At 43.1% G+C, this 26505-nt stretch overlaps 1 protein-coding gene across 2 annotated transcripts in view; it reads right to left on the bottom strand.

The window, feature by feature from the left end:
- Window positions 1-24400, bottom strand: part of cadps2 (Ca++-dependent secretion activator 2) — a 533161-nt gene extending 508761 nt beyond the window's left edge. For both annotated transcript variants that reach the window (XM_069903385.1, XM_069903386.1), the window contains exon 1: window positions 23996-24400. In XM_069903385.1, the coding sequence (XP_069759486.1) occupies window positions 23996-24352 (357 nt within the window). In that variant the 5' untranslated portion in view covers window positions 24353-24400. The remainder of the gene's footprint in view (window positions 1-23995) is intronic.
- Between the last annotated feature and the right edge of the window lie 2105 nt (window positions 24401-26505).

Genomic DNA, 26505 nt, shown 5'->3' with positions numbered 1-26505 from the left:
GAAACTGAAAATTAAATGACATGAAACACATGTGCAAATGTCTGGGTATTGCAATGACAGAGGGTTAAGAGCTTTTTAAAGACTCGTGCATAGTTCACACACCTCCAGTCCCAAATTAACATTTCAGTAATTAAAACAATACAGTTTTTATTACTCACTAACATGAGCAGCAAAGGTGTTCTTGATCTATACTTTACACTGGGTAGGTCTCTGTAAACATAGCAGGCCAAATATCTTGGGAGTATTTCAAAGATGGCTAGTTGGGGTTTCAAATTCATGGCCACAACAGCAATTCTTTTAGTTAACTACAAAGCCAACACAAACAAAATGCAGATAGCCAAACACCAGGCTAGTATTGTGCATTGGGTAGAATAGTGAATTGGTCTCAAAAACTGACCCTATGCTCCTGGTTGAGAAGCAAATCAATTCGTGCAGGTACACCATTGTGAGATGCTCTGATCAAGTTCAGAAGCTACTGAAGGCAGTGAATGAAGCTCAGAACATCACCTAAACTTCCCTCCCCTCCCCAATGAAGGATCCATCATGCCTCAGGCTCACACCCCTCTGCCTCTGGTTTCGAGGAGAAGGCTTCAAAGTGCAGAAGCACTCAACAGGCTTCAAGACAACTTCTTCCCTACAGCCAGCACAGATCCTGTCATGTAGCTGGCCTGGTTAGGTCAGGGCCAATTAATCTCTCTTTTCATTATAATGCTCTCCAATTGTGCTTTTCACATGGCTGCATGAATGTTAATGCTCACAGAAGAACCCTCCTGACTCTCATAGTTATAATGTGATGAATAAAGACAAGGGTTTTACTCTCAAGTACCAGGCAATGGCCCAAAATAGTCAAGAATAGGACCATGAAACATTATTTCAGGATTTTGTTTCAATGCAATATACAATGTTCAATTTACCCAACAGTATTAACCTCTTGGGAGACTTCAGAAACAACAGGAGTTATCACATTTCTCCAACCACAAATGCACTAAAGTGACAGAATGCTTCCTAGGTGCAACGTCAGACAGGACAGCCATGAGGTACAACAGAATGTTTGCATTCACACCACATTAACTTTAGGACAGTATGTGGGCCATTTGAGAAGTGGTTCTTGAGCTTTTCTTACCATCACAATAGACAAGGTTTCAGTCATTATTCCTGGATGGGGACTTGGCCAATGACAACAAACAGGTGGCCAAAATAGATGATTCAAGGCAGAATTTTACTTCACACAAAAATCAGATGTAGCAGGACCAGGAAGAGGCCACGTGGGATTAAGAGTTTATTGCAGTAACATTAAATTGCATCTTAATTATGAGCTAAACCTTATTCCCCGTAACCAAGTCAAATACCAGTTACATTAATAATACATTGCCTGCTTTGACTTGGTGCATTTGTTATTCCAGCCCATCCTTCACTGCTCTCTCACCCTTGTATCCCCAATTTTCTGCCCCTCTCCACTCTACCTGCACAGTGCAATACAAAATGCAGAGCTTTGATTAAATGGGCAGCAATCTAAAGCTGTGACTCTCTCGATGTTATCTGACATGTTCAGTGTTTCCAGGACTTTTGCTTTATTCTACTGCCCTTCATGTTTTAAGTTTGGATTGCTGGAATGATAGTGTGGTGTCAACAGTAAAACCAATGAAAATAATTCAAAGCATATAGAGTTAAATCAGCACCTAATGAATGGCCCACATGGATCGAGCTGTGCATTCACAATTAAGTCAAATAAATTGTTAGCCCATCTTTTGATGACACCCTGTGAAAAATGTATTAATGTTACTAGATTTCTACTTTTATTTGAAGTCCAAACACATCTTTGTCTCAGTCTCTTAACCAGCCATTCTTAATGAGGACTATACAGCAGCCCCCTACCAAAGAGCTACAGCACATTTAGGTGGGGGGGGGGGGGCGGGAAGACAGGCTGAAATCATAAAATATTTTGTTTTAATGTAGTCAGTTGGAGAGAAGTCCAGAAGAAACCAACTGAACTTCTTTGCTTCACGGGGAAGGGGGGCCCATAAACTTTAAGCAGAGTTCCAAGGGGGGGGGGGCCATAAACAAAAAAAGGTCGACAATATTGCTCCAAATATTAACATAACATAACAATTACAGCATGGAAACAGGCCATTAGGCCCTTCTAGTCCACACCGAACCAAACACCCCTTTCTAGTCCCACCTCCCTGCACAATGCCCATAACCCTCCATCTTCTTCTCATCCATATACCTGTCCAACCTTTTCTTAAATAATACAATTGACTCCGCCGCCACTATTTCTCCCGGAAGATCATTCCACACGGCTACCACTCTGAGTAAAGAAGTTCCCCCTCATGTTACCTCTAAACCTCTGCCCTTTAATTCTTAACTCATGTCCTCTTGTTTTAATCTTTCCTCCTCTTAACGGAAATAGTCTATCCACATCCATTCTGTCTATCCCTTTCATAATCTTAAATACTTCTATCAAATCCCCTCTCAACCTTCTACGCTCCAAAGAATAAAGACCCAATCTGTCCAATCTCTCCCCATACTCCAGATGCTTAAACCCAGGCAACATTCTGGTAAACCTTCTCTGCACTCTCTCCACTCTGTTTATATCCTTCCTATAATTAGGCGACCAGAACTGCACACAGAACTCCAAATTAGGCCGCAGATTGTCTTATACAATCTCAACATCACCTCCCAACTCCTATATTCCATGCAATGATTGATAAAGGCCAGCATACTAAAAGCCTTCTTCACCACCCTATTCACGAGAGTTTCTACCTTCAGGGAACGATGTACCGTTACTCCTAAATCTTTCTGCTCTTCTGTATTCCTCAATGCTCTCCCATTTACCACATATGTCCTATTCTGATTCTTCTTACCAAAATGAAGCACCTCACACTTATCAGCATTAAATTCCATCTGCCATTTTTCAGCCCACTTTTCTAAGCAGCCCAAATCCCACTGCAATCCTTGAAAACCTTCTTCATTATCCACTATTCCACCTATCTTAGTATCGTCTGCATATTTACTAATCCAATTCACCACCCCATCATCTAGATCATTAATGTATATAATGAACAACAATGGGCCCAATACAGATCCTTGAGGCACACCACTGGTCACCGGCCTCCAACCTGACAGACAATTATCCACTACCACTCTCTGGCCTCTCCCTTTCAGCCAATGTTCAATCCATTTGACTATCTTAAAATTTATACCTAAAGACTGCACCTTCCTAACTAACCTTCCATGTGGTACCTTATCGAAGGCCTTACTGAAGTCCATATAGACAACATCCACTGCGCTACCCTCATCCACATTCAAGTCCTGTATGGTGCTCTTTGACCAAAGTGTTCTCTATTAAGTTTCAAGCAAGCCTCAGAAGTTCCACTGAGTAAATAGTCCAAATTTTTAAAATAATTTCATAAATATTTTGGCAATACACCACAATAACTCACCCTTCCAGCCCACAGGCCTGCACTGTCCAAGCATAACAATGACCAATTAATCTAGCAACCCCACAAGTCTGAAATATAGGACTAGACTGGAGCACCTGGAGAAACCCATGCAGACACAGAGCAGACAAACTCCTTACTGACACCAGTGAATTAAACCCTCACTCATTGTAGACACAATAAGGCTTCCCAACTCTTCTGATCGCACCAGATTGCATTTTCCCTTCCCTCCCCTTCATACTGAAGGATCCATCATGCCCTAGGCTCACTTACAGCAGACCTGCAAAAGATACAAAGGAACAGAGCCATTCAAATGATTCCTTCCACAAAACAAAAGGAGGGGATGGGAAGGACAAAAAAAAACAACCGTCTTTTTCATGGACCATTTTACTGGCTTGACAATCCTTTCATTAAATGGTGCCCAAAACCATTAATGTACAAACCCTCCCAGTTTTGTGCTGGACCTGAAGGAATAATATTCCATGCCCAAAAATAATTAAGCAGAGGAATTGAGCTTGTGTGGAAAAAAAATGTACACATCTTTTTCTTTGTTAGCTCTTGCCTTATGATCACTAGAAGAGAATCTGGTATATTATGGAAGAGACAAGATTCTTTTTTTTGTAATTCTTTATTTATCGCACTATGAACCATATCAACCAATATATTTACAGATGCATCTCTTTAAATATTCAGTGACATTTTCTCTTTCTCCCCCCATCCCTCCCCCTTCCCACCCCCCTCCAAAAACATTAAATATTGAAAATATAAAATACAATAAAAGAATATCTTTATACAAAAGAAATACAAACAAAAAACATATCATCTACTTATTCACATTAAATCTGATCGTGTTCATCTTCTTATCATTTTAGGCGGTGGTCGTCCAAGGCCTGTTCTTTCTGTTACGTTCCATATATGGTTCCCAGGTTTTTTCAAACATTGTAACTTTGTCTTTTAAATTATGTGATTTTTTTTCCCCCAATGAGATACACTTAAATTTGGTTATATATTCCATTAATGTTTATAGTCATTTAGTCCAATGTGGCCATCTTGTATCTTTATTTTCACTTCTTTTCTGCCTATTCACCACCTCCATCCCTTTTTTCCATGACTGTTTAAGTTTTCCTTTTTAATCTCAATATATGACAATGCACTTAAGACATGAAATACCCCAACAATCCCCACAAGCAATAACCTTTTAACCCCAAATGAACCTCCCCTCCTTGGATTGCCCCTTGTCGGCAACCACAAGTCCCCTTTCCATTCGCGAACTTACTCGCAAGCGTCAACCGATTTCGCAGTAACCCTTATTCTCCCACCCACAGCCTCCCCCCAGAGAACACTATTTTCCTATACTTATAACAAAGCTCTCTTTTTTCCCCTTCTTTTATCCATCTTTAAATCTTTATATATACATTATCTTAACTTTTTTTTTTTTAAAAACATATTTTTGTATATTTTCTTGCCAGTCATCTTTATTGTCACTCCTCCTCCTCTCTTCTGTCCTGCAAATGTTCAGCAAATTCTTGGGCTTTCTTTGGGTCCGAGAATAGTCTATTCCGTTCCCCAGGAATGAATACTTTGAGTACTGCTGGATGTCTTAATATAAAGTTATACCCTTTCTTCCACAAGCTTGTTTTCACCGTGTTGAATTCCTTCCTCTTCTTTAAAAGTTCGAAGCTTGTGTCCGGGTAAAAAAATATTTTTTGTCCCTTATATTCCAATGGCTTATCGTCTTCTCCAACCATCTTGCCTGCTCCAGTATGTTTTCTCTTGCATTATATCTTAGACATTTTACCAATGTGGATCTCTGTTTTTGATGTGGTGGTGGTTTCGGTACAAGCACTCTATGCGCCCTTGCGATTTCTATTTCTTCATGCGAGTCTGTTATTCCCAGCACCTTCGGGATCCATCCTTTTATAAATTCCATCATATCTGACCCTTCTTTTAGGCCCACTATTTTTGTTGTTTCGCCTACTGTAGTTTTCCAATACATCAATTTTTTTGTGACAATAAATCTTGTCTAATTTTTTTTTGCTTTCTTCCAACTTCCCTCAAATCATTTATCTCCATTTCTACAACAGCTTCTCGTTCCTCCACATTTTCTACTCTTCCCTATTTCAGTCATGACCAACTCGAAGCTTTGTCATTTTTCTTTTGATTGAACTAAATTCTAATGATAGCCATTTTTTAATGACCTAATTTGTTCTTCAAAAAAGGCTTTATCTAAATTTTGTCCTTCTATTTTACCACCTTCTTTCCTTTGAAATTCTTGGACTTCTTCCTCTTCTTCTGTGTCTGTATCCATGTCTGTATCATCTTCTCTTCTCTGTATCTTTATCCTTCGCTGGTGAGCCGCCGGCTGACCCGCTGTAGGGCCCCCTGCCGCCGGCCAACCCACTGCAGGTCATCCCAGTTGGTCGCCTCGTTGCCACTCACCCTCTTCCAGCCCTTAATTCGCTTTCTCACCACTCTTCTTTTCTTCTTTCTTGTTTACTTCCCCCAGCCGAACATCCCGATACTGAGCATCTCTCAGCTAGCCACTCCTCAGCTGAGTCCCCCTCCTGTCAGCGTTAACCTTTTCTTTTACTACCGCACTGCACATGTTCAACTCTTACTGCATGCTCAGTTGCGCACCTCTTGGCTCAGAGCCATTTTTGAAGTCCACCAGTCGGGAGGACACCACTCCTCTGGGGACTCACCAACACTGGAGATCCCCCGCTCCTCTCCATGGTGGCTCTCTGCTCCGATGTGCAGGCAAGGCCTTCTTTCTTCCCCAGTGATTTTCCTTCTTCCCTTTTCTCTGTTATTCTTACTATTTCTCTTTTGGGTGCCATCTTCTGTCTCTTCTCTGTAACTTTACCTTTCTCTTCCTGCATTTTATGTTTATTGAGCTGTTTTTTCACACTTTTTTTTTCTTTTCTCTGGAGAGGGCTGTTTCCACCTAACCAGCCACTACTCCATCATGCGACTCCCCCGAAGAGACAAGATTCTTAAAGAATGGATTTCCAGCCAGGATTGAACTCCGTGGCAGTGGATCAGGCAATGTTGGAGCCTTTAAGACAGAAGGCAATTTCAACTCTAAATAAGACTCACTTCAGGTGAGAGTCAAATGCAAAATAGAGTTTATACAAGGTGTCATCAAAATTTATTTAGCTTAATTGTGAATGCACATCTTTCTCAGTTGGATCATTTATTGGCTGCTGATCTCCTCAAGTTTCATACTCTGATCGAATGCTTGGAGTTATTGACATTTATTTTGGTGTTGACACACCCATCAAGTATAATGAAAATAAAGTCCAAAACATTTGCATGTGCCAGCACATGGTAGAACAAATGAATTGGCCATTACCATTGGTTTAAAAATTCATCAATATTTCCTTACACATCAGTCTTGAGAGTGCAGCAAACAACGTTTACAAGGAGTGCAGTTCCAAAGAGAAAAACAGTGGTCCCAGTTGCGTGCAAACTGCAATTGCGAAGGAAAATGGGTTGGGGATTTTTTTTTTTTTTTTAAAAAGAGCAAGGAGGAAATCTCACCTGGGACTGGCATAACAGACATTGCTACACTGAATAAACAAATGCTCCATCTGGCAGCACTCTTGCAGTAGGGTTTTGCTGGGCTCCTGAACAGCTTTATTGCATCACTTCAACATCTCAGCTACTGTGCTGCATCACATCAGGTTGTCATTTCAACTGGGCAAGTTTCTTCTTTCTTTGGCTTGGCTTCGCGGACGAAGATTCATGGAGGGGGTAAAAAGTCCACGTCAGCTGCAGGCTCGTTTGTGGCTGACAAGTCCGATGCGGGACAGGCAGACACGATTGCAGCGGTTGCAGGGGAAAATTGGTTGGTTGGGGTTGGGTGTTGGGTTTTTCCTCCTTTGCCTTTTGTCAGTGAGGTGGGCTCTGCGGTCTTCTTCAAAGGAGGTTGCTGCCCGCCAAACTGTGAGGCGCCAAGATGCACGGTTTGAGGTGTTATCAGCCCACTGGCGGTGGTCAATGTGGCAGGCACCAAGAGATTTCTTTAGGCAGTCCTTGTACCTTTTCTTTGGTGCACCTCTGTCACGGTGGCCAGTGGAGAGCTCGCCATATAACACGATCTTGGGAAGGCGATGGTCCTCCATTCTGGAGACGTGACCCATCCAGCGCAGCTGGATCTTCAGCAGCGTGGACTCGATGCTGTCGACCTCTGCCATCTCGAGTACTTCGACGTTAGGGATGTAAGCGCTCCAATGGATGTTGAGGATGGAGCGGAGACAACGCTGGTGGAAGCATTCTAGGAGCCGTAGGTGGTGCCGGTAGAGGACCCATGATTCGGAGCCGAACAGGAGTGTGGGTATGACAACGGCTCTGTATACGCTTATCTTTGTGAGGTTTTTCAGTTGGTTGTTTTTCCAGACTCTTTTGTGTAGTCTTCCAAAGGCGCTATTTGCCTTGGCGAGTTTAAGACAAGCAAAAAAGCCAAACTTTAGATACATCACAAATGAAGCTGTGTTGTACAACGGTCCTTCACTCCAACAATGAAGGGAAAGAATTATTTAGGCACCTATTCTTTTGTGGATATCCAATTGTGTCAACATAAAAGTAAAATTCCATTAATTCTGTAAACCTGAATAACAGTAATGAAAAAACAGCTCCAACAGTCAGGCAGCACTTTATTTGGAGAGCAAAAACAAATTAATGTTCAAGGTGAATGTCTGTCACTTGCTCTGGACCAGGGAAAGCTCAGCAGGACATCAGTAAATTAGATTCAGAAACCCAGAGAGAAAAAAAAATAAAGTGTTTCAACACAAGTGATCATCAGAAAAGAAAATAGCCTAGGATTATGCAGGAAGATATCTCGCACCTGAGTGGCAGTACAATGGCAATCAGAACAGGCTTCAGATAAAACACCATGTTGGCTTGGAATAGTTATGTTTTTGATAGAATTTGCATGATTTTTACTGGACTGAAGAATGTCAGAGGTCTTGACATTGGTTGTTCACACACAAACGACCAAAATTCAAAATCTAATTTTCCTTACGCGAGTTTAGACAGCATACTGGAAGTTCGATAATTAAAGAGGCAGGACTTGCTATTCATGAGTCCATTGTTCACACGGAATGCCTCCAATTAACTTTAGACTATAGGTGTTCTGGGAAATTTACTATGGCTTGGAGGTTAAATATCACAACAGGAATGGCATCCTCATTCCGATCTTTCTCCCCCACCCCAAACACAGAGTGCATTCCAGGAAATTAGGAACAATTTCGTGGAACACAGCAGCTGTTTAAAAAAACATGTTTAACTAAGTGGATTCATTAAACTCCAATATTTGGAGAGGTAAATTGATCACTTTTTAAAAAAAAGTATGCCCAAAAAGAGAAATCACATCTCATCGGTGCTTTTAAGGGCCTCAGCAAACAAACTGCTTATTTAAAAAAATAATCAACTGAGGTGATCCACCTTTTACTCATTTCTAGCTTTTTGACACTGGAGTTTTAAAATAAGATTTTGATAAATGCACTTCCTGCTGCTTTAAAAGGGTTTATGGCATTCTCACCAAAACAGCCAAGTATCTGTCCAAAACAGAAATACACAATTGTTACGAGCCCAGAGGACCTCAAAACCCAGCAGCAATAGAAATTCACCAAGACAGATGGTTACTTAAACAACAGTTGCTTTTAATTATCTTTAAACATGAAAACAGGATCAAACTTTAACTTATTACTATTAACTTAATCTAACTTAACCTCCTAATTCTAAGTGCACACATATGTAACGTGTGTGCAAGTTCAGAAAAGTTCTTGGATTCACAGTCCAATCTCACTTCTCACTCCTCCAAGTTCACTAGTATCAGGCAATTCTTATACTGTGCACAGAATTTAACATTTATGAATCTTGTCCAGGATTTGGTGCTTGAAAGGTAAATAGTTACCACTCAGGAAGGTTCTTGCCGGTTTTCAGACACCCATAATTGATTCCTTGTAACCAGCCACTTCAGTGTCTTGCTGAAGTAACTTGCCCCATCAGGGTTCTCCAGATGATAACCTCTTTCTTTCAGGTCACCACAGAGTTCCTTTCTGTTTCCCTTATTTCAAGTGAAACATTATACAGCCAGCCATCTCCTCTTGTATGGACCACAAGGGCTTTGACCAATCTGATTTAAGAACTCACAACCAAAATGGATTTTATCCATAACCTTTCCAGCTCATCCAGTCCCAGATGCCTGCTGAACTGCAGAACTGATTTCTCACTCACACAAAAAAAACCACATGACCCTCTTAGAACAGCAAAATGCATTCAAACAGACTGCAGCACTGGACCTAATATTCCAAGTCCATTCATCTGTTGCTTTCCAAAACAATAATCCTCCACAGCATGTCCAATTAAGACTTACTTGTGAAGTCCTTATAAGCATTCTTCAAAGTTTTTGCAAAGGCACTTGGAGCCTGGACTGTCTGGTTTAAGTAGAGCTCTGGCATTTTAAATGAGATTCTGTGTTGAAGTGTTTGTATCTTTTCGTGACTTACACACTGAAAAAACCTGCCACTATTCATCTCCTTTAAAAAATTATAGATTATGTCATATTTTATATTGTATGTCACATAATAGTCTCACATTTCCATCTTTCCTGGTTACAGCTTAATCCCTTAGGCAGCAGAGAGAGATGCTAATTTTTATTTGAATAAACAAATCCAGAGAGGTATTTGTTATCACTTGATGATAGGCAGACATTCAAATTGTGTCCAACAATGAGCAAACAGATTTCAAATCAGAAATTAAGATGTTTGTGTTGTTTGATACAAATGCAGATTAAAGTTAGCCCAAAACTTCGTGCTTAATGTACTACCTCCCCCTGTAGTTAAGAAATTTGTCTTCCATTGACTTCGCCTGTCCTGATGAAAGTCATTTCAATTGTCAATGCAGATGTGCTGCTGACTGGCACTTGAGTCTTGTGCACACAAATAAAAGGTAGAACCACAAAACAGATTGAAAGGCAATGAAACATTAACAAATAATAAACTGGTTCCAAAACCTTTAGAGCATCTTCAGTGCTCCAATTAATATAACAATTATAAGTGATTAAAACTACAGCATCAATGAAGTAAAATCACTTACGTAATGGAAAGTTAATGAATTGAAACAGTTCAGAGAAGGTTACTCCGTCTAATGACTGAAAAGGACACTGTTTCAAGAAAAAGAAATGTTGGACGGACTGAGGTTGCATCTATTGCTGTTCGAAGAGGAAAGGGATTTGAATGAAACAAAATATCCCAAGGGATCTTCACAGGTTGACATGGAGGATATTTAATGTGAGAGAATCTGAAGCTGCCGTCGCTATTTAAGTAAAAAGGCACCCATTTAAGACCGGAAGTGAACATTTCACCCCCTCCCCACCCAAACACTGAGACAAGAAGCAAAGCTTTTGAATGAGGGTACATGCGTTTTTGAGAAGCATAGTAATTCCACATTCCTGTCTGCAGTTGAAGGTATAAATCAGCCACGACTTTACAAAATGGCAGAGTCGGCTTGGGTGGACTCCTTGTGTTCACGATTTGCACATTTGCACCATTTTAATCCTTGTAAGACACTCAAGACAAAATCAACTGAAGTAATTTAAATCAAAGTAAATAACCAGAAAGTCACCTTTATCTCCTGCATCAGTTGCTTTTCAGGGGAGTTGCTGTTCTTTTATCCAATCTAAACTGGCCCTTTGCCCAATGAGAGGATTTCCCAGTTGAGGAACTGACACCACTTTTTCCCTTTGCCAGTGGGAATCCAATAATTGGTACAGAGAGGAAATTTGCTGACAAAACGCTGCCAGCAATTTCCAAACTCCCACCTCATGGAGGAATCAAGGCCAGGCTGTGCAATCTCAGTGGAATCAACATTGATGGTTAAATTAACAGAGATTTTTGCATTCACGAGGAGGGCAAAATTCCAAATTTTATCTTTCAATATTCTCTTGGGTGCATGAAAAGACCAAGTTTAAGTTAAATCTCATCTAGAGTCTGGTATTTGCTGGTGAGCTCCACATTTCAAAGGGAGAATTTGCATGGAGCCACAATAGAGGAAGCAAGTGTCATGTGGTGAGAGTTGACATTCAAAGACACACTTACCTGTACCCTACAATATACAAAAGGAGAAATTAAACTAAATTGCCCGTCAGTGCATGTTTAACCGGCTCAGACAGGAATGTGCAGCCTTGACACATAACTGTGACACATTCCTGGTACTTTTAAAAGGAGATATAATAGTATCAGTTGAATTACTCATTTCATGTCGACACACCACAGAATACATATCCAGGTCACCAAAAAGATTGCCAGCAGTGCAGAGATAATAGTTTGCAAGCACAGATCTTTGTTGCATCCTGGTCTGTATTACTAAACATCAATGCATCTGAATATTGCACAATCCATAATAGAAGATTAATGTAGAATTATTGTTGAAAATATTGCAACCATTTGGGATGGCTAAGAATTTCCACCTCCACAAACAAAAATATACAAATGAGTGCACAGATTACAAAAGCCTTTTAATCATTACAAGTATTATCTGAAATGGTTGGGAATGGACCTATTTTGGATGACTGAATTTTTCAGACAACAGGTCATTAAAACAAAACAACAGCCCAGAAAATCACTGGCATCAATGTTTAAATATCAAGGGAAGGCTTTTTAAGCATTAAAATAATGCTTAATTCTCACCAAAAAAAAAATGCTGGCTGCTGCCGATCCCCGACATGTCCCCACCTTCATCATCAATTCCTGGACTGGGGGAACACTCACTGACAAGTCAGCAGGCTCCCGTCTCCCCGGTTCTCAACACAGACCCAATCTTTGTTTACACAAACTCCCCCTTCCAACCGCCACTGCCAATCATCAACACCTCCCTATCAAGGTCCCCACCCCTGCCCAGGAGGCTGCTCTCCTTGATGACACCAGGACAAGGGGTTCTTCTGACTGCTTGTGTCTGGAAGAAAGTGGCAAGCAGATGGAGAGGGACAAAAAGTTAATGGGGTAGATAAAGAAGAAATGGAAAGAGAGTTACCTGAAACAAGGACAATCGTCGTTCTAATTTCATGTCAAGTGAATTTTTTTTTCTCCAACCTTTGAGGTCAGTTTAGCTCCAAAAAATTTCAAATAACAAGATTTCTGATCATTTCAAATATCCTCATTTATTCAAAATTTTTTTGAACCAGAAGTGGCACCAGTTCACCTCCGAAAAATTTTGGATAATCTGATTTTCAAATAATGAGACTTGTGCTGTATTTGTTGGTCTGGTGTTGAATGCCATCAGATAGCCACGATTCACACTCCAGGACCAAAGTAAAAAAATCAAAACTTGTGACATTGCAGTCCTGTGCCGTCCCAGGAAACAGACACTTGTCAATTATGACTGAGAAACACAAAAGCTGCCGAGGTTAGAGTCTCGGACGGGTAAAGAATTGCTGGAATTACTCCAGCAGGTCAGGCATGGGTAGTCAACGTTCTGCATCTGAACCCTTTTATCAAGGCAAAATGGTAAAACTGAAAAACTGGAAAATGGAGGCACTGCCACTGATGGGGAGTGAGGAGTGGAGATGCAGCGGTCCCGCAGGATCCAACCACTTCGTCAACTGCCATCAGCTATGCACAGGCTTTGAATGGCCCGTTTTATTTAAAATCCTGCAACTGCGGGATTGCAGACTCCATGGGAGCGGAGGACTGGCGCAGGGCTCCAGAACACGGGGAAACCATCCTCAGTCCGAGAAGGAGAAGCAGAGGAGACATCCCATGGACGGTCACCACAGTGGCAGAGCAGTGAGGAGGCTCTGCAGCTGACCCTAATTAAAATTCAATATTTATTTATTGCTATGTATTAGCACAGAACATGTAATATTACCCAAAATTGCCTTCTGCCTGCCGCAAGGCAAGGAGTCACCATGAATATGACCCGGCACCCCCTACAGTTCGAGAGAAAGAGAAGCAAGAGAGATTCCCTTCACAGTACTCATGAATTCACCTCCAGCACTCCTGGAGGCTTTGCAACCACAGAGTTTTGTTCAATCCATTGGCAACCCAATATAAACTTAAAGCAGTGGGTGCCTGGAATGCATTGCCAGGGGTGGTGGAGACTGGTGCAATAGGGGCATTTAAAAGACTTGGGCAAGAAAAACAGAAGGCTCTGGGCGTAAGGTAGGGAATGATTAGCTTGTTGAGTAGATTTGTCTGGATCAGCACAACATTGTAGGCCGAAGGACGTGAGTGCAGTGCTTTATGCTCCATGTCAAATAAGACTAATGGTAATATAAAAAAATGTACAAAAATTATATAATTCCTTTTTAAAAGTGGCATACAACTATCAAGATCGTTATTTTCATTGTGTGATGACATTGTTTAATGTATTGTATATGTTGAACGTTTAGTGGGTGGGGAGGGTGGTGGGAAGGACGGAGGAAAGAGAGGGGGAGAAATGTTTGCGTGTATTTTGGTTAATATGATTCATAGTGTGAAAAATAAAAAAAAATTAAAAAAGATCGTTAAGCACCAAAAATGCAGTAATCAACTGGCAAGTTTTAAAAGGGTTGAATGAATTGTTTGCATTAATTAAACATTAAATTAATTCAACTAAATGAGCTTCTAATTATTTTTGAAGTATTTCACTTTTTTTTATTTTAAAAAACTGATTGTCAAATGTATTTAAAAAAAACATTAAAAAGACCAAAATAACAATCTGGCAAAAGGCCATCAAGGCAGCTCATTCACCACCAAGGGCCAGCATTTGGTCATGGGATATCATGGCAGTGAGGACTCAAACAGGTTGACAGCGTTACCAAAGCTGGTGCTAAACAAGAGATGCAGTGCGGGTAAAGCATGATTCAGCTCCATGCTCAGCACATAAATGTACATTTATTTAGACATGCAGCAGTAACCAGTCCTTTCGGCCTACGAGCCAGTGCCACCCCATTACACTACAACCCCGTTAAGTTTTGAACTGTGGGAGGAAACCAGAGTGCCAGGAGGAAACCAGAGTGCCAGGAGGAAACCCACACAGACACAGAGCAAGCATTGAAAACTCCTTACAGAGAGCACCGAATTCAAACCCCAGTGTTGCATTAACCATGCTGCCCTAAAGTCTCATTTCTGGGAAGAAATATTGAATGTGGGAGTTTTGAAATAACTAAACTTTGATACTTTCAAAATCGTGCAATGGGGTAAACCACTTGCATTTTGCAAAAGTTTGCATCATTTGTTAATGGAGGAAGCAACAACGGCACGTTAATTAGGAGCTAATAAGTAGTTGCTTCAGATTTAAATATAGTTTTAAGTGTATTTTTTTTAAAATACCTTGGAAGCTGAAGTGCTTCATTTACTTTGTGAAATTTGTTTCATTCCATGAATAATAGAGGTATTGATAATTACATAGTATCCAACACCATTCTCAACATAAGTCCTAATCCTGCTAACAGATTTTTTATTTAACTGGTATAAACATCACATTCTAAACTCCACAAATAGCTTGAAATTGGAAAATATTTTTGTTATACTCAATATAATGACTTCTCTTAAGAGCGTACTCCCAATAATGGGAGTGTTAATTATAACCCATCAGTTCCGCACATCAAAGTTTAGGCACAATTAATCTGTGTAAACTCTAGTGAAGCATGAACTCCAAGACTCATGGTGTTGAATAGATCTGCGGCAAGAATGACATTACTGCCAAATGCTAAACTATGCAGAACAGACCAAAACTTTCAACACAAAACTATTGTGTACAGTTAATAGGGAGGAGCAGATCCCAACAACATATTTCATTACCCAAAGGCTGTGGAATACCACGTCCTTAACATCGGGAGACACCAGGACAGACATTTAAATTTATGCAGGCAAAAGGAGCTTAGGGTGTAAAGTAGGACAGAAAAATGCCTAGCAATTTTCCCCCTCAAAACTGCATGTTTTGATAGAAATTAGAGGTACTGAAGTTTACCTTTTGACCACTTCTTCCTGACCCCGAAAAGCACAAAATCTACCAATTTTCTTCCAGAGGATTTACAACTATACAGAATAACTGAATGTTACAAATCAAAAATCAGGCTATTAAATTTCCCACCTATTCCAATTTTTATTGGCTTCCTACAATCTTATCCATTGAGAGAAAATGAAATTGTTAAAGCTAATAGATTCTGCTGTAAAGAGGTTTCTAGCTGCAAGTCGATAACCAGCTTTCAATCTTTTCCTCTTGAATTTGTTACCATTTTTAACCACCAATGGAAATGGTGGAATTAACCAAATGAAACAGGTTAATCTCAAATGTCTCAACTCATCGGGATTACAGAAGTTTGAGGTTCTCAAGAACAAGAAAATCATGTTTCAGCCGACAGAACTTTGGTGAGGGCACCCTTTTTTACATTTTTTTTTTATTTTTCACACTATGAACCATATTAATCAAAAGAAACACAAATATTTCCATCTTGAATATACAGTGTCTTTTTCCCCCCTCCCTTCCACTCCCCTCCAAATCCATTAAATGTTCAACATATACAATAAACCCATTAAACAATGGTGAGGGCACCCTTGAAGAATTGCATGCTGCATCATTGGAAAGAAGTGGATGCTTTGGAAGGGATACAGAAGAGATTTACCAGGATGTTGCCTGGATTGGAGGTACATAAAACATTGAAACCTACAGCACATGACAGACCCTTTGACTCACAGTGTTGTGATGACCCAATAACCTTTGCCAACAGCTACCTAGAATTTCCTCATCTGCATTTTTCTCAAATTCATATAGGTATCTGACAGTCTCTTAAAAGACCCCAAGGAGAAATGTGATAAACAGCTTCTGCCTGAAATGTCGACCAGTCTTTTTCTCCCACAGATGCTGTGTGATCTGCTGAGTTTCTCCAGCACATTTGTACATTGCACTGGATCCCAGCATCTGCAGACTTTCCTGTTTCAATCCAGTCCGGTCCTGTTGGAGGGTTACGACTAGATCCTCATCTGCTCAATACTAGTGAGTGTCCCCTTAGTCTTTTCCATCCTCCATCAGTCACCCCTCCCATCCTGGGACACAGTCCATCTCTCCAACAGTCTGTGGAGCTGCAAACCAAAAGGGGAGTTTGGACAAACTTGGGTTGTTTTCTCTGGAGTGGAGGCAAAGGTTGTTATAAAATTATAAGCATATGTAGGGTTAAACAGTCAGAATGTATTTTTTTTTAACCCCAAGATGTCAAATACAGGAGGACATGCATTTAAGGTGGTGGTGGTGGAGGGGGGGGGGGGGGGGGGAGGGAGAAAGTTAAGGGGAAATGTGCACAACAGGTTTATTACAATATTATTGTAAATATAGTACGGAGTGGTAGATGCCAGGAACAGGCTGCTGGGGGTAGAGATGAAAACAGATACAGAAAAGATACAGAAAACAGACCTCGAGATAGATATGGGAATATGAAAAGATTGAGAGGACAGAGATTTAATTTGACATCATAATCAGCACAGACTTTGTGAACCAAAGGTAGTTTTCCCTGATGTTCTGCATTTTATCATTTCTGAAGGAAATACTAATATCCATGTTACAAGGTAATTGCATTGTTATCTCAAAGAACGTCATTACTGATGAGATTTGGAAGAACACTGAAGACAACAGCAATAATTGCTTGCAAAAACTTGAATGAGCCACAAGCGCATTGTGGAAGAACAAGGGCACCTTCTCCTGTTAAATTAGAAAACCTTTTCTTATTGGATGAAATATCCATGGTTCATGACTGTCATGCCATTCCATGGACAAATAAACTGCTGCTATCATCAGCCAGGCATAAGCAACTTGAATGGAAACCAATGGCATAACTTGCTATCAAATCCAACTCAATAACTGGCATCAAAGCAATGGAAGAGCACAGATAAAAAGCTTATACTGTCTTATTTACAATGAGGCCACAGGAGTATTACATCATGGAATTTAGTATAATCTTCCATTCCAGGGTAAATTGGCCCCTTTGTGTCAGAAAGTGATGGAATCTGTGTCTTTGATGCATGGTCACAAGAATGGAATGCCATTGATTAAACATTCTTGACATTGGCATCCTAACTGTGTTCAGTTGAGCCTATTGAGTGTGTGGAGGTTTGGCATGACATCAGAAACCCTGGCAAATTTCTATAGATGTGTGGTGAAAATTGTGCTGACTGGCTGTATCACGGTCTGGTATGGGGACACCAATGCCCCCAAGCAAAAAGTCCTGCAAAAGGTAGCGGACACAGCGCAGGACATCACAGGTAAAACCCTACACCTCATTGAAAACATCATCGATCAGTACAGGGAAAGCTGCTGTCGGAGCAGCACCCAACACATGCTCAGTTCTTGCTGCTACAATCAGGAAACAGGTTATACATGCCACAAGACTCACACCACCAGGTTCAGGAATGTCTGCTACTCCTCCACATTATTATATACCTCAACAACAAACTCAATCAGGGACTCATTCAAGAAATCTTGCTTTTGCACTTTATTGATTTTTCCTCTATATTCCATTTTGTCTTTAACATTAATTTTTGTTACATATGTACGTAGAGCAAGTTTTTTTGCTCTACTAATTAGAGGTAATTCTGCCTCACCTGCAGGGAAAAGAATCTCAGGGTTGTATGTGATGTCATCTGACAGTAAATAGGAATCTATTGCTCCAGGATTTGCCAAGAGATACCAACAGATTTATTCAAACAACTTCAGTGGAGTACCTCTACATTGAAAAATATGCAATTGCTTTTTGATAGAGTTTGTAACCACAAAACTAAAATTTATCAAGTTATCACAACATCCCTGTTATCCATTGATGGGTAGAAATTCTCAGGTATCATTACAAAGAATTCTTTCCAAATCAAATTATCATTTCTTTCCAAAAAAAGGTGTTCAGGATCATAGCTAGATTTACACTTAAAGAGAATTCTGATGGATTGAAGAATTCCAGAATTTAGAAAAGCTTAACTAAATGAATAAGAAAGTGGCTGTTGTAATCAGAAAAAGATGGTGTTAAAACTGCAATATTAGAATACAACCATGCCAGTAAGAACATTAACACAAGCATTCACTAATTAACAGAGTTCCCTCACAAAAAAAAACAATTCAACCTCAGTTCCACTTAATTTTGACACAGCTGCAGTTACAGGTCTCTTACCTCAGTAAAAGAAATAAATTGAGCATTAACTAGCATAATGCTCCAGTTCTCACACCAATTATTATAACAAGCATATAGCAATCATTATAAAGATGTGATGCAGTCAAATGACATTCCCGTTGGGAAGGTGAATCTATTGTAGCTTTGACATTAAAAATCTCACCAATGGAAAATAAGTGATATTTTGCTGAAAAACATGTGGGAGCTACAATAATGGGTCCACTTCACCAGGCTCCATTTCCCTGGCAATTTTCTGGTGTAATGTCAAGTGCAATAGTGGGCCCATCAATTAATTCAGGTAATTTAAAGGGAAGAATTAGTGAATAGTGCGAGCACTTCACAACAAATTGAATAAAACATCACTTCTGGCCGTTTTCCAGCAAATGCTTTGCACAGAATCAAGGATTAAAAGTGTGGCACCCTCTTTGACATGAATAAGTTTAAAAGTAATACTTGGGAGAGGACCCTTCTTTCTTAGATCTAGTATGCTAACAAGAGATAAAGTAGTAACATTGAAAACAGTGTTCAAATTTTTACTGAAAATCAAATATCTTCTGGGTTTTTTCTTAAAATATATATAGAAAAAGTGACTTGAATAAAGCAAAATGTCACGACAGCATGCAGTCGACATTTAATCATCAACAATGAGGAACTCCAAGGATTTCCAGTTATTCTTGAGTAATTTGGTCTGGCTACTTATTGAATTACAATGCTCAGAAGAAACTAATGTTACAAACTAAAGCACAGCTTACAAGGCAGATCTGCAGGGAAGAAGTGTGCGAATACAAGGCGGAGTTCCACAGTGTCTGCCACTGAATCTCAATGCACAAGGAGGCCATTTGACCCATCATTGCAACCACTCTTTACAGATTATAAAAGATCACATTTTCATCCCATTTTATTTGCTGGAGTGTAGAGAAATTAAATTGTCTCTAGCCAACGCAATAACTTCAAAATCCCTCATTTTTTAAGACCTCTATTAAATTGCTTCCTTTACAGGTGCGAGAAAGACTGAATAGCAGAGTAGTCTTGAATACATCAGTACAAATCTTTGAAGACTATTAAAAACAAATCAATGGCTACAAGGGAAGGAATTACATATACCAGTGAGTCTAACGTCAATGGTACAAAATTACCAGAAGGGATTCCAAGAGGGAGGAATTCAGAGAGACAAGGACTAATTTAGGATACTCGTGTGTGGGAAATCCTGTCTTAAGAAATTTGAGTGATTTTTTTGTTTTTTAAGCACCCAGGACATGGCAATAGATTTTGTTTAAATCAGTGGTTTTCAAATTTTCCACTCACATCCACCTTAAGTAATTCCTATGACATAGCTTGGGTGCTCTGTGATTAGTAAGGGATTGCTAAAAGTGGGATGGGAGTGGAAAGAAAAAATTCGAAAACTACTGTTTTAATTGTACCTCATTGACTCGTTATGTGCACGGTTTCATACCTCCTCAAGGAAATGGGCCAATGACAATTTTTCTCAAGCAAAATATTTCAGTAACAACTGGGTCTAGAGCAGCAATTCTTAACCTTCCCTTCGCACTCAAATATTACCTTAAGCAATCCTTTACGAATCACAGACCACCTATGACATAAGGATTACTTAAGGTGTTATGCAAGTTGGGGGGAAAAAATTGATAACACTTCTCTAATTGGATATGCTGGCTAGAGGCAGAGAGTGGAGTAAAGATTCTTTTTCAGATTGGAGGCCAACAACCAGTGGTGTGCTGCAAAAACTGTTGAATCCCATTGTTCATCTACTAAAATAACAATCTGGACAAGAATATAGATGTTGCATGTTAGTACACTTATAGGTGGCCAGAAATGGTAGCACAATGGACAATGATAAAGCTTACCCAAGATCACAAAAGGAGCAAAATCATCTGCAAAAGTGAGGAAAGGAATAGCATGTGAAATTTAATAAAGATGGTATAGAGTTGCATTTTTGGAAATTCAACCAGCCCACAACTTGCAGAATAATTGGCTGGAATGCCCCAGGGCAGCCAGTACCCCAGGGCAGCCAGTACCCCAGGGCAGCCAGTACCCCAGGGCAGCCAGTACCCCAGGGCAGCCAGTACCCCAGGGCAGCCAGTACCCCAGGGCAGCCAGTACCCCAGGGCAGCCAGTACCCCAGGGCAGCCAGTACCCCAGGGCAGCCAGTACCCCAGGGCAGCCAGTACCCCAGGGCAGCCAGTACCCCAGGGCAGCCAGTACCCCAGGGCAGCCAGTACCCCAGGGCAGCCAGTACCCCAGGGCAGCCAGTACCCCAGGGCTGCCAGTACCCCAGGGCTGCCAGTACCCCAGGGCTGCCAGTACCCCAGGGCTGCCAGTACCCCAGGGCTGCCAGTACCCCAGGGCTGCCAGTACCCCAGGGCTGCCAGTACCCCAGGGCTGCCAGTACCCCAGGGCTGCCAGTACCCCAGGGCTGCCAGTACCCCAGGGCTGCCAGTACCCCAGGGCTGCCAGTACCCCAGGGCTGCCAGTACCCCAGGGCTGCCAGTACCCCAGGGCTGCCAGTACCCCAGGGCTGCCAGTACCCCAGGGCTGCCAGTACCCCAGGGCTGCCAGTACCCCAGGGCTGCCAGTACCCCAGGGCTGCCAGTACCCCAGGGCTGCCAGTACCCCAGGGCTGCCAGTACCCCAGGGCTGCCAGTACCCCAGGGCTGCCAGTACCCCAGGGCTGCCAGTACCCCAGGGCTGCCAGTACCCCAGGGCTGCCAGTACCCCAGGGCTGCCAGTACCCCAGGGCTGCCAGTACCCCAGGGCTGCCAGTACCCCAGGGCTGCCAGTACCCCAGGGCTGCCAGTACCCCAGGGCTGCCAGTACCCCAGGGCTGCCAGTACCCCAGGGCTGCCAGTACCCCAGGGCTGCCAGTACCCCAGGGCTGCCAGTACCCCAGGGCTGCCAGTACCCCAGGGCTGCCAGTACCCCAGGGCTGCCAGTACCCCAGGGCTGCCAGTACCCCAGGGCTGCCAGTACCCCAGGGCTGCCAGTACCCCAGGGCTGCCAGTACCCCAGGGCTGCCAGTACCCCAGGGCTGCCAGTACCCCAGGGCTGCCAGTACCCCAGGGCTGCCAGTACCCCAGGGCTGCCAGTACCCCAGGGCTGCCAGTACCCCAGGGCTGCCAGTACCCCAGGGCTGCCAGTACCCCAGGGCTGCCAGTACCCCAGGGCTGCCAGTACCCCAGGGCTGCCAGTACCCCAGGGCTGCCAGTACCCCAGGGCTGCCAGTACCCCAGGGCTGCCAGTACCCCAGGGCTGCCAGTACCCCAGGGCTGCCAGTACCCCAGGGCTGCCAGTACCCCAGGGCTGCCAGTACCCCAGGGCTGCCAGTACCCCAGGGCTGCCAGTACCCCAGGGCTGCCAGTACCCCAGGGCTGCCAGTACCCCAGGGCTGCCAGTACCCCAGGGCTGCCAGTACCCCAGGGCTGCCAGTACCCCAGGGCTGCCAGTACCCCAGGGCTGCCAGTACCCCAGGGCTGCCAGTACCCCAGGGCTGCCAGTACCCCAGGGCTGCCAGTACCCCAGGGCTGCCAGTACCCCAGGGCTGCCAGTACCCCAGGGCTGCCAGTACCCCAGGGCTGCCAGTACCCCAGGGCTGCCAGTACCCCAGGGCTGCCAGTACCCCAGGGCTGCCAGTACCCCAGGGCTGCCAGTACAGGTGCTCCCCTACTTCTGATGATCGGACTTACAATTTTTCCAAGTTATGATGGTTCAAATCCATTCCGTCAATTTCAAATTCCGATCTGTTCCCACACTTGAAATATGAGGTACACTTTCACGTTACTGGGTTTTTTTTTTCCTCAGTGTGGAATAAATGATATGTGCAGTATTGTTTTTCAACTTAAAAGGGGTTTGCTGGAACGCAAGTTGATGACTACATGTACATAGTCCCCCGACAGTGGAAACATATAGACATGATGGTGAAGGAAGTCTCATTACAAAAATCACAAGGGGCTTTGATAGGGTAGGTAGACAGTCTCTTTCCCAGGGGCAACAAAGTCTAAGATTAAAGGGTACAGGTTGAAGATAAAATAAAATGTAGAGGAGATCAGAAAGGCAAGTTTTTGATGGTTATAGAGAACAAACATTTTTAATATATTTAGATGTGGATGAGAAAGGGATATGGGCCAATCAAGGCAATGGACCATTGGGGCCAAAGAGCCCATCTCCAAGCTGCCTGACTACATCTATGACACAAGGCCTTTGGATTCCTCCATTGGAAGTACAAAAACCATAAACGGATCAACACAAAATGCTGGAAGAACTCAAATGTGTCAAGCAGCAAAAGGTAGTTGATGTTTTGAGCCAAAACCCTTCATCAGTAATAGCAAGAAACAGACAACCAAATAAAGGGTGGATTTTTTTTAAAAAAAGAGAAACAGTCAGATGAATTTGGCACAAGTACTACATTCAATTTTGCAAGGGTCATAGGGCCACAGATGTGGAATTATTATCAACAGGCAAAAACTACTGATGCTGCAAATATTAAATAAAACAAAAACTGCTGTATCTATTCAGCTGGTCATACAGGGGTGGAGTGAACAAAAATCACAAACGAAGGTTAAGGTAAATAAGACAAATTCCATTTTCATCGGCAAAGTGACCTGTACAGGACAGGAGTGGGGTCGAACTTATCAGCAGATTGAAGGGCTTTCTTCAGAATTCAACACACTTCCAGAAAAGAACGACATGCCAGGCTCAAAGTAATTGGGTCGGTGAACAAGGAGGCGAAAGTAAAATTACTGAGCAGGTTGCAATAAAGCACAGTGGTCGGTTTGAGAAAGATCAAAAGGATTTCGGAAGCAGGTTTCAATAGTCCTTGCAAAACAAAAGGGAACTGATAAATATTTCAGAGGATTTCTATCTGGAGAACTGAAGAGAAAGGGCAAGGCTGAATGGAAAATTGAGGAGAGCCTCCTTTAAAGAGGTGTTGTGTCGTTATTAGGATTCTCTCAGTTGAGAGGAGGGTCTATATCGCAGGGGCTGAAAGGCAGAGCACACTAGGACTATTTAGTGAAGTCAACGACTTAAAGTTAATGACCCAGCCAAGCCAGATGACTTCTTATCGAGGGAGAAACATGGGATTGGACTAGAAGCAGTAACCTTATTTCTCTCGCAAGTGAGGAGGTCTGATTAAAGTTCCTGGAGCAGCAGCGCTCCTCTCGCCGCTTCACCCACCACCCCCTTCCAGTTGCTTTCACCTCCAGCCCCCAGTGTCCGCAGAATTATCGCCTGCAGCACAGGGAGTCGTGGTCAAGAGTCTAGCCAACTTTTCACAAATGACGTCTTCAAGTGTGTTGGAGGCTTTATATCCATCAGACTGCTGCACTGGGGCATCTCCCCCCCAACCAGCAGGGTCGTTCCCCGGCTGGAGGTCAGGGCGACTCGCCCGTGCCCGACACCCACTCACCTTCTGCTGCCTCCTGGCCATGTCGGTGGGCTGCTTCGCGTTGAAAGGGTAGGCGATGCACCTCAGCAGGAAAACATAGAGCTGCAGCGCCTTCTTCTTTTTGGCTTCCTCCTCCTCCCGCTGGAGCCTCTCCTGCTCCTCCCTCTCCTTCTCGCTCACCAGCGACGGGCTGGGACTGACCGAGCGAATGCTGCCGGAGCGGCCCGAGTCGCTGCCCCGGCTGGGAGGCAGCGAGCGCCCGCTGGCATTGCCGCCTCCTTCCTCCCCATCTCCTCCTCCGGCCAGCGGCAGCTCCTTGGGGGTACCCCTCGCCACCAAGTTATCCCCCTCGTCTTCGCTGGAGGACGGGTCCAACATCTCGCTCTTTCTCCCCCCTCCCCTTCCCGAATCCCTGCAGCAAGAAGCACCAGGTGAGTCGCGCCTTTCAACGCGCACTGCCTTTCACTGGGCACCTCCTTCATAAAGTGGAGCGGAGGGAGGGCGGAGCTGGTGCTCCCGCGCACAGACCTATCAGAGCGAGGGCTCGGGCGGGACGAACACTCACAGGTAGCCAACCTGTAGCTTTGGCGAGCTCGCAACACGTGGGGAGCGGCCGCTGGGGCAGGGAACTTTCCAACGCCAGCTCTTCTGTTATTGCATCTCCCCGTGGAAGGAGGAACCAGAAGAGGAGCCACTTGGCCGTCCTCGGAATAGCACCGCTCCGGAACGCATCTTGCAATTAAGAGAAGAGCGTTGGAGCCTCTTTGATGAAATTAATCCACCTCCTGTTAATGCAGAGAGAGGAGGAGGAGGAGGGGGGGGAGACACGATGCCCACTCACCCTTCCAATGTTAAACATCTCGGATACTGAACGCCTTGCGTGAATTCATATTGAAGGACGAGCCACGTATTAAAGGGATGCGTATGAACGAGAGCGAAGGTGCAGGCTTTTAACTGTTAACGCCATGGGATTTCCCTTCCGAAGTGCAATGGGTCAACCGAGAACTTGAGACCTCGCTCAGCTTTGCGTGGATCACAGAGCTTGCAAACATCTCGTTGACTAGAAATGTGAATACTTTCAGGAAGGGGTGGGCCAAAAGCAGCAGGTGATCTGACCATGAGAAGCACTTTGCTGGACCTTTCTGCAATGCTTACACAAAAGGACTTCTGAAGGAAGCCTCGTTTCTTCTCTCCTCTCCCCCACCGACCTCCCTTCTGGAAGCCACAAGATTGTCACAAGGTGAACACCATCAGTGTGCATGTTGGGTGGCATCCATTGAGGGTGGCAGGATAGAAATTCCCACACTCATTAAAGATGAGTCCTCAGGTTATCTGCAAACACCAAGGCCAAAGCCCTTCTCCAAACGAATTCAACGGGACATTCTCCTTTCATGCATCGCTAATGTATGCTTATAAAAGATGAACATTTCATTGATTAGAAAACAAGTTTGTTTGACCATTTGAAACCCTCCAGAGATCTTTCCTGCTCAGGAATGATGAGCAGAACAGATTCATGTTTTGGAGGATTCTGCAATCATTCACATTTTAATGGCCCATAAATTGCCATACTAATTATTTATTCTATCCTGGCATGAAATATTGCTACACGGCAGTCTCAGCAGGGTTCATTTATGCTTTCCATCAAAACAAAAGCAAAGAGGGAATTGGAGGGAGAATCGAAGCAACAATGGGATTAATACACATGGGCTTGATGGGCAACGTCGTCAGTGGGCAAAAGAGCTCGTTTGTGTTGGTTGGTTGACTCTAATTGCATTCACATATGGATTTGATACAGTAAATATGACAATGCATTTTGTTAGAATGTTATTCAATAATATTTGATACCAAGCCATACAAGGAAATATCAGGATAGACCACAAAACATGGTTTTAAACAAGAAACTCTGCAGCTGCTGGGGTCTCGTGCAGTGCACAAAAATGCTGGAAAAACTTATCAGGCCACGTAGCATCCAGAAGAAATAAAAGGCAAAAGGCAATGAATGTTTCAGGCTTGAGCTCTTTTTCAGGAATGTAGGTAGGCACCTGAATAAAAAGGTGGGGGTGGGGGAGGGGGAAGAAGGAGAGAAGGATGACGGGGAAAGAGGAGGACCACAGGCTAACAGGTAAGATATAATAGATGGATGCAGGTGGGAGGGTAGAACAGAAAGAAGATGAGTGATGATGGAGGAGGGCCAAAGGCAAAGAAGGGTAGCTCTCTGCTAGAAGGAAAGGAAGAGGTGGGAGCAGGAGGAAGGGAGACAGAGGCTTAGGGAAAGAGCGAGAACAGTTAAAATAAATTGGAGTTATCAATATGGTCTCCATCTGGTTGGAGACTTCTGAGGCAGAATACAGGTGTTATCATCCTGTTTGCATATTGCCTTGATTTGCCATTATATCAGGCCATGCACACATGTTAACTTTGCAATAGGTTGTGGAATTAAAATGGCTGGCCAATGGGAATCCTTGATGTTGCAGCAGAGTGAAGATGGCCAACAAAGTGATCTCCTGCATCCAGTCATCTTCCCAATGTAG

Source organism: Narcine bancroftii, chromosome 11 (assembly GCF_036971445.1).
Source record: "Narcine bancroftii isolate sNarBan1 chromosome 11, sNarBan1.hap1, whole genome shotgun sequence".
NCBI lineage: Eukaryota > Metazoa > Chordata > Chondrichthyes > Torpediniformes > Narcinidae > Narcine > Narcine bancroftii.
The sequence above is the reverse complement of the archived record's forward strand: the minus strand, read 5'-3'. Positions and strand labels throughout refer to the sequence as shown.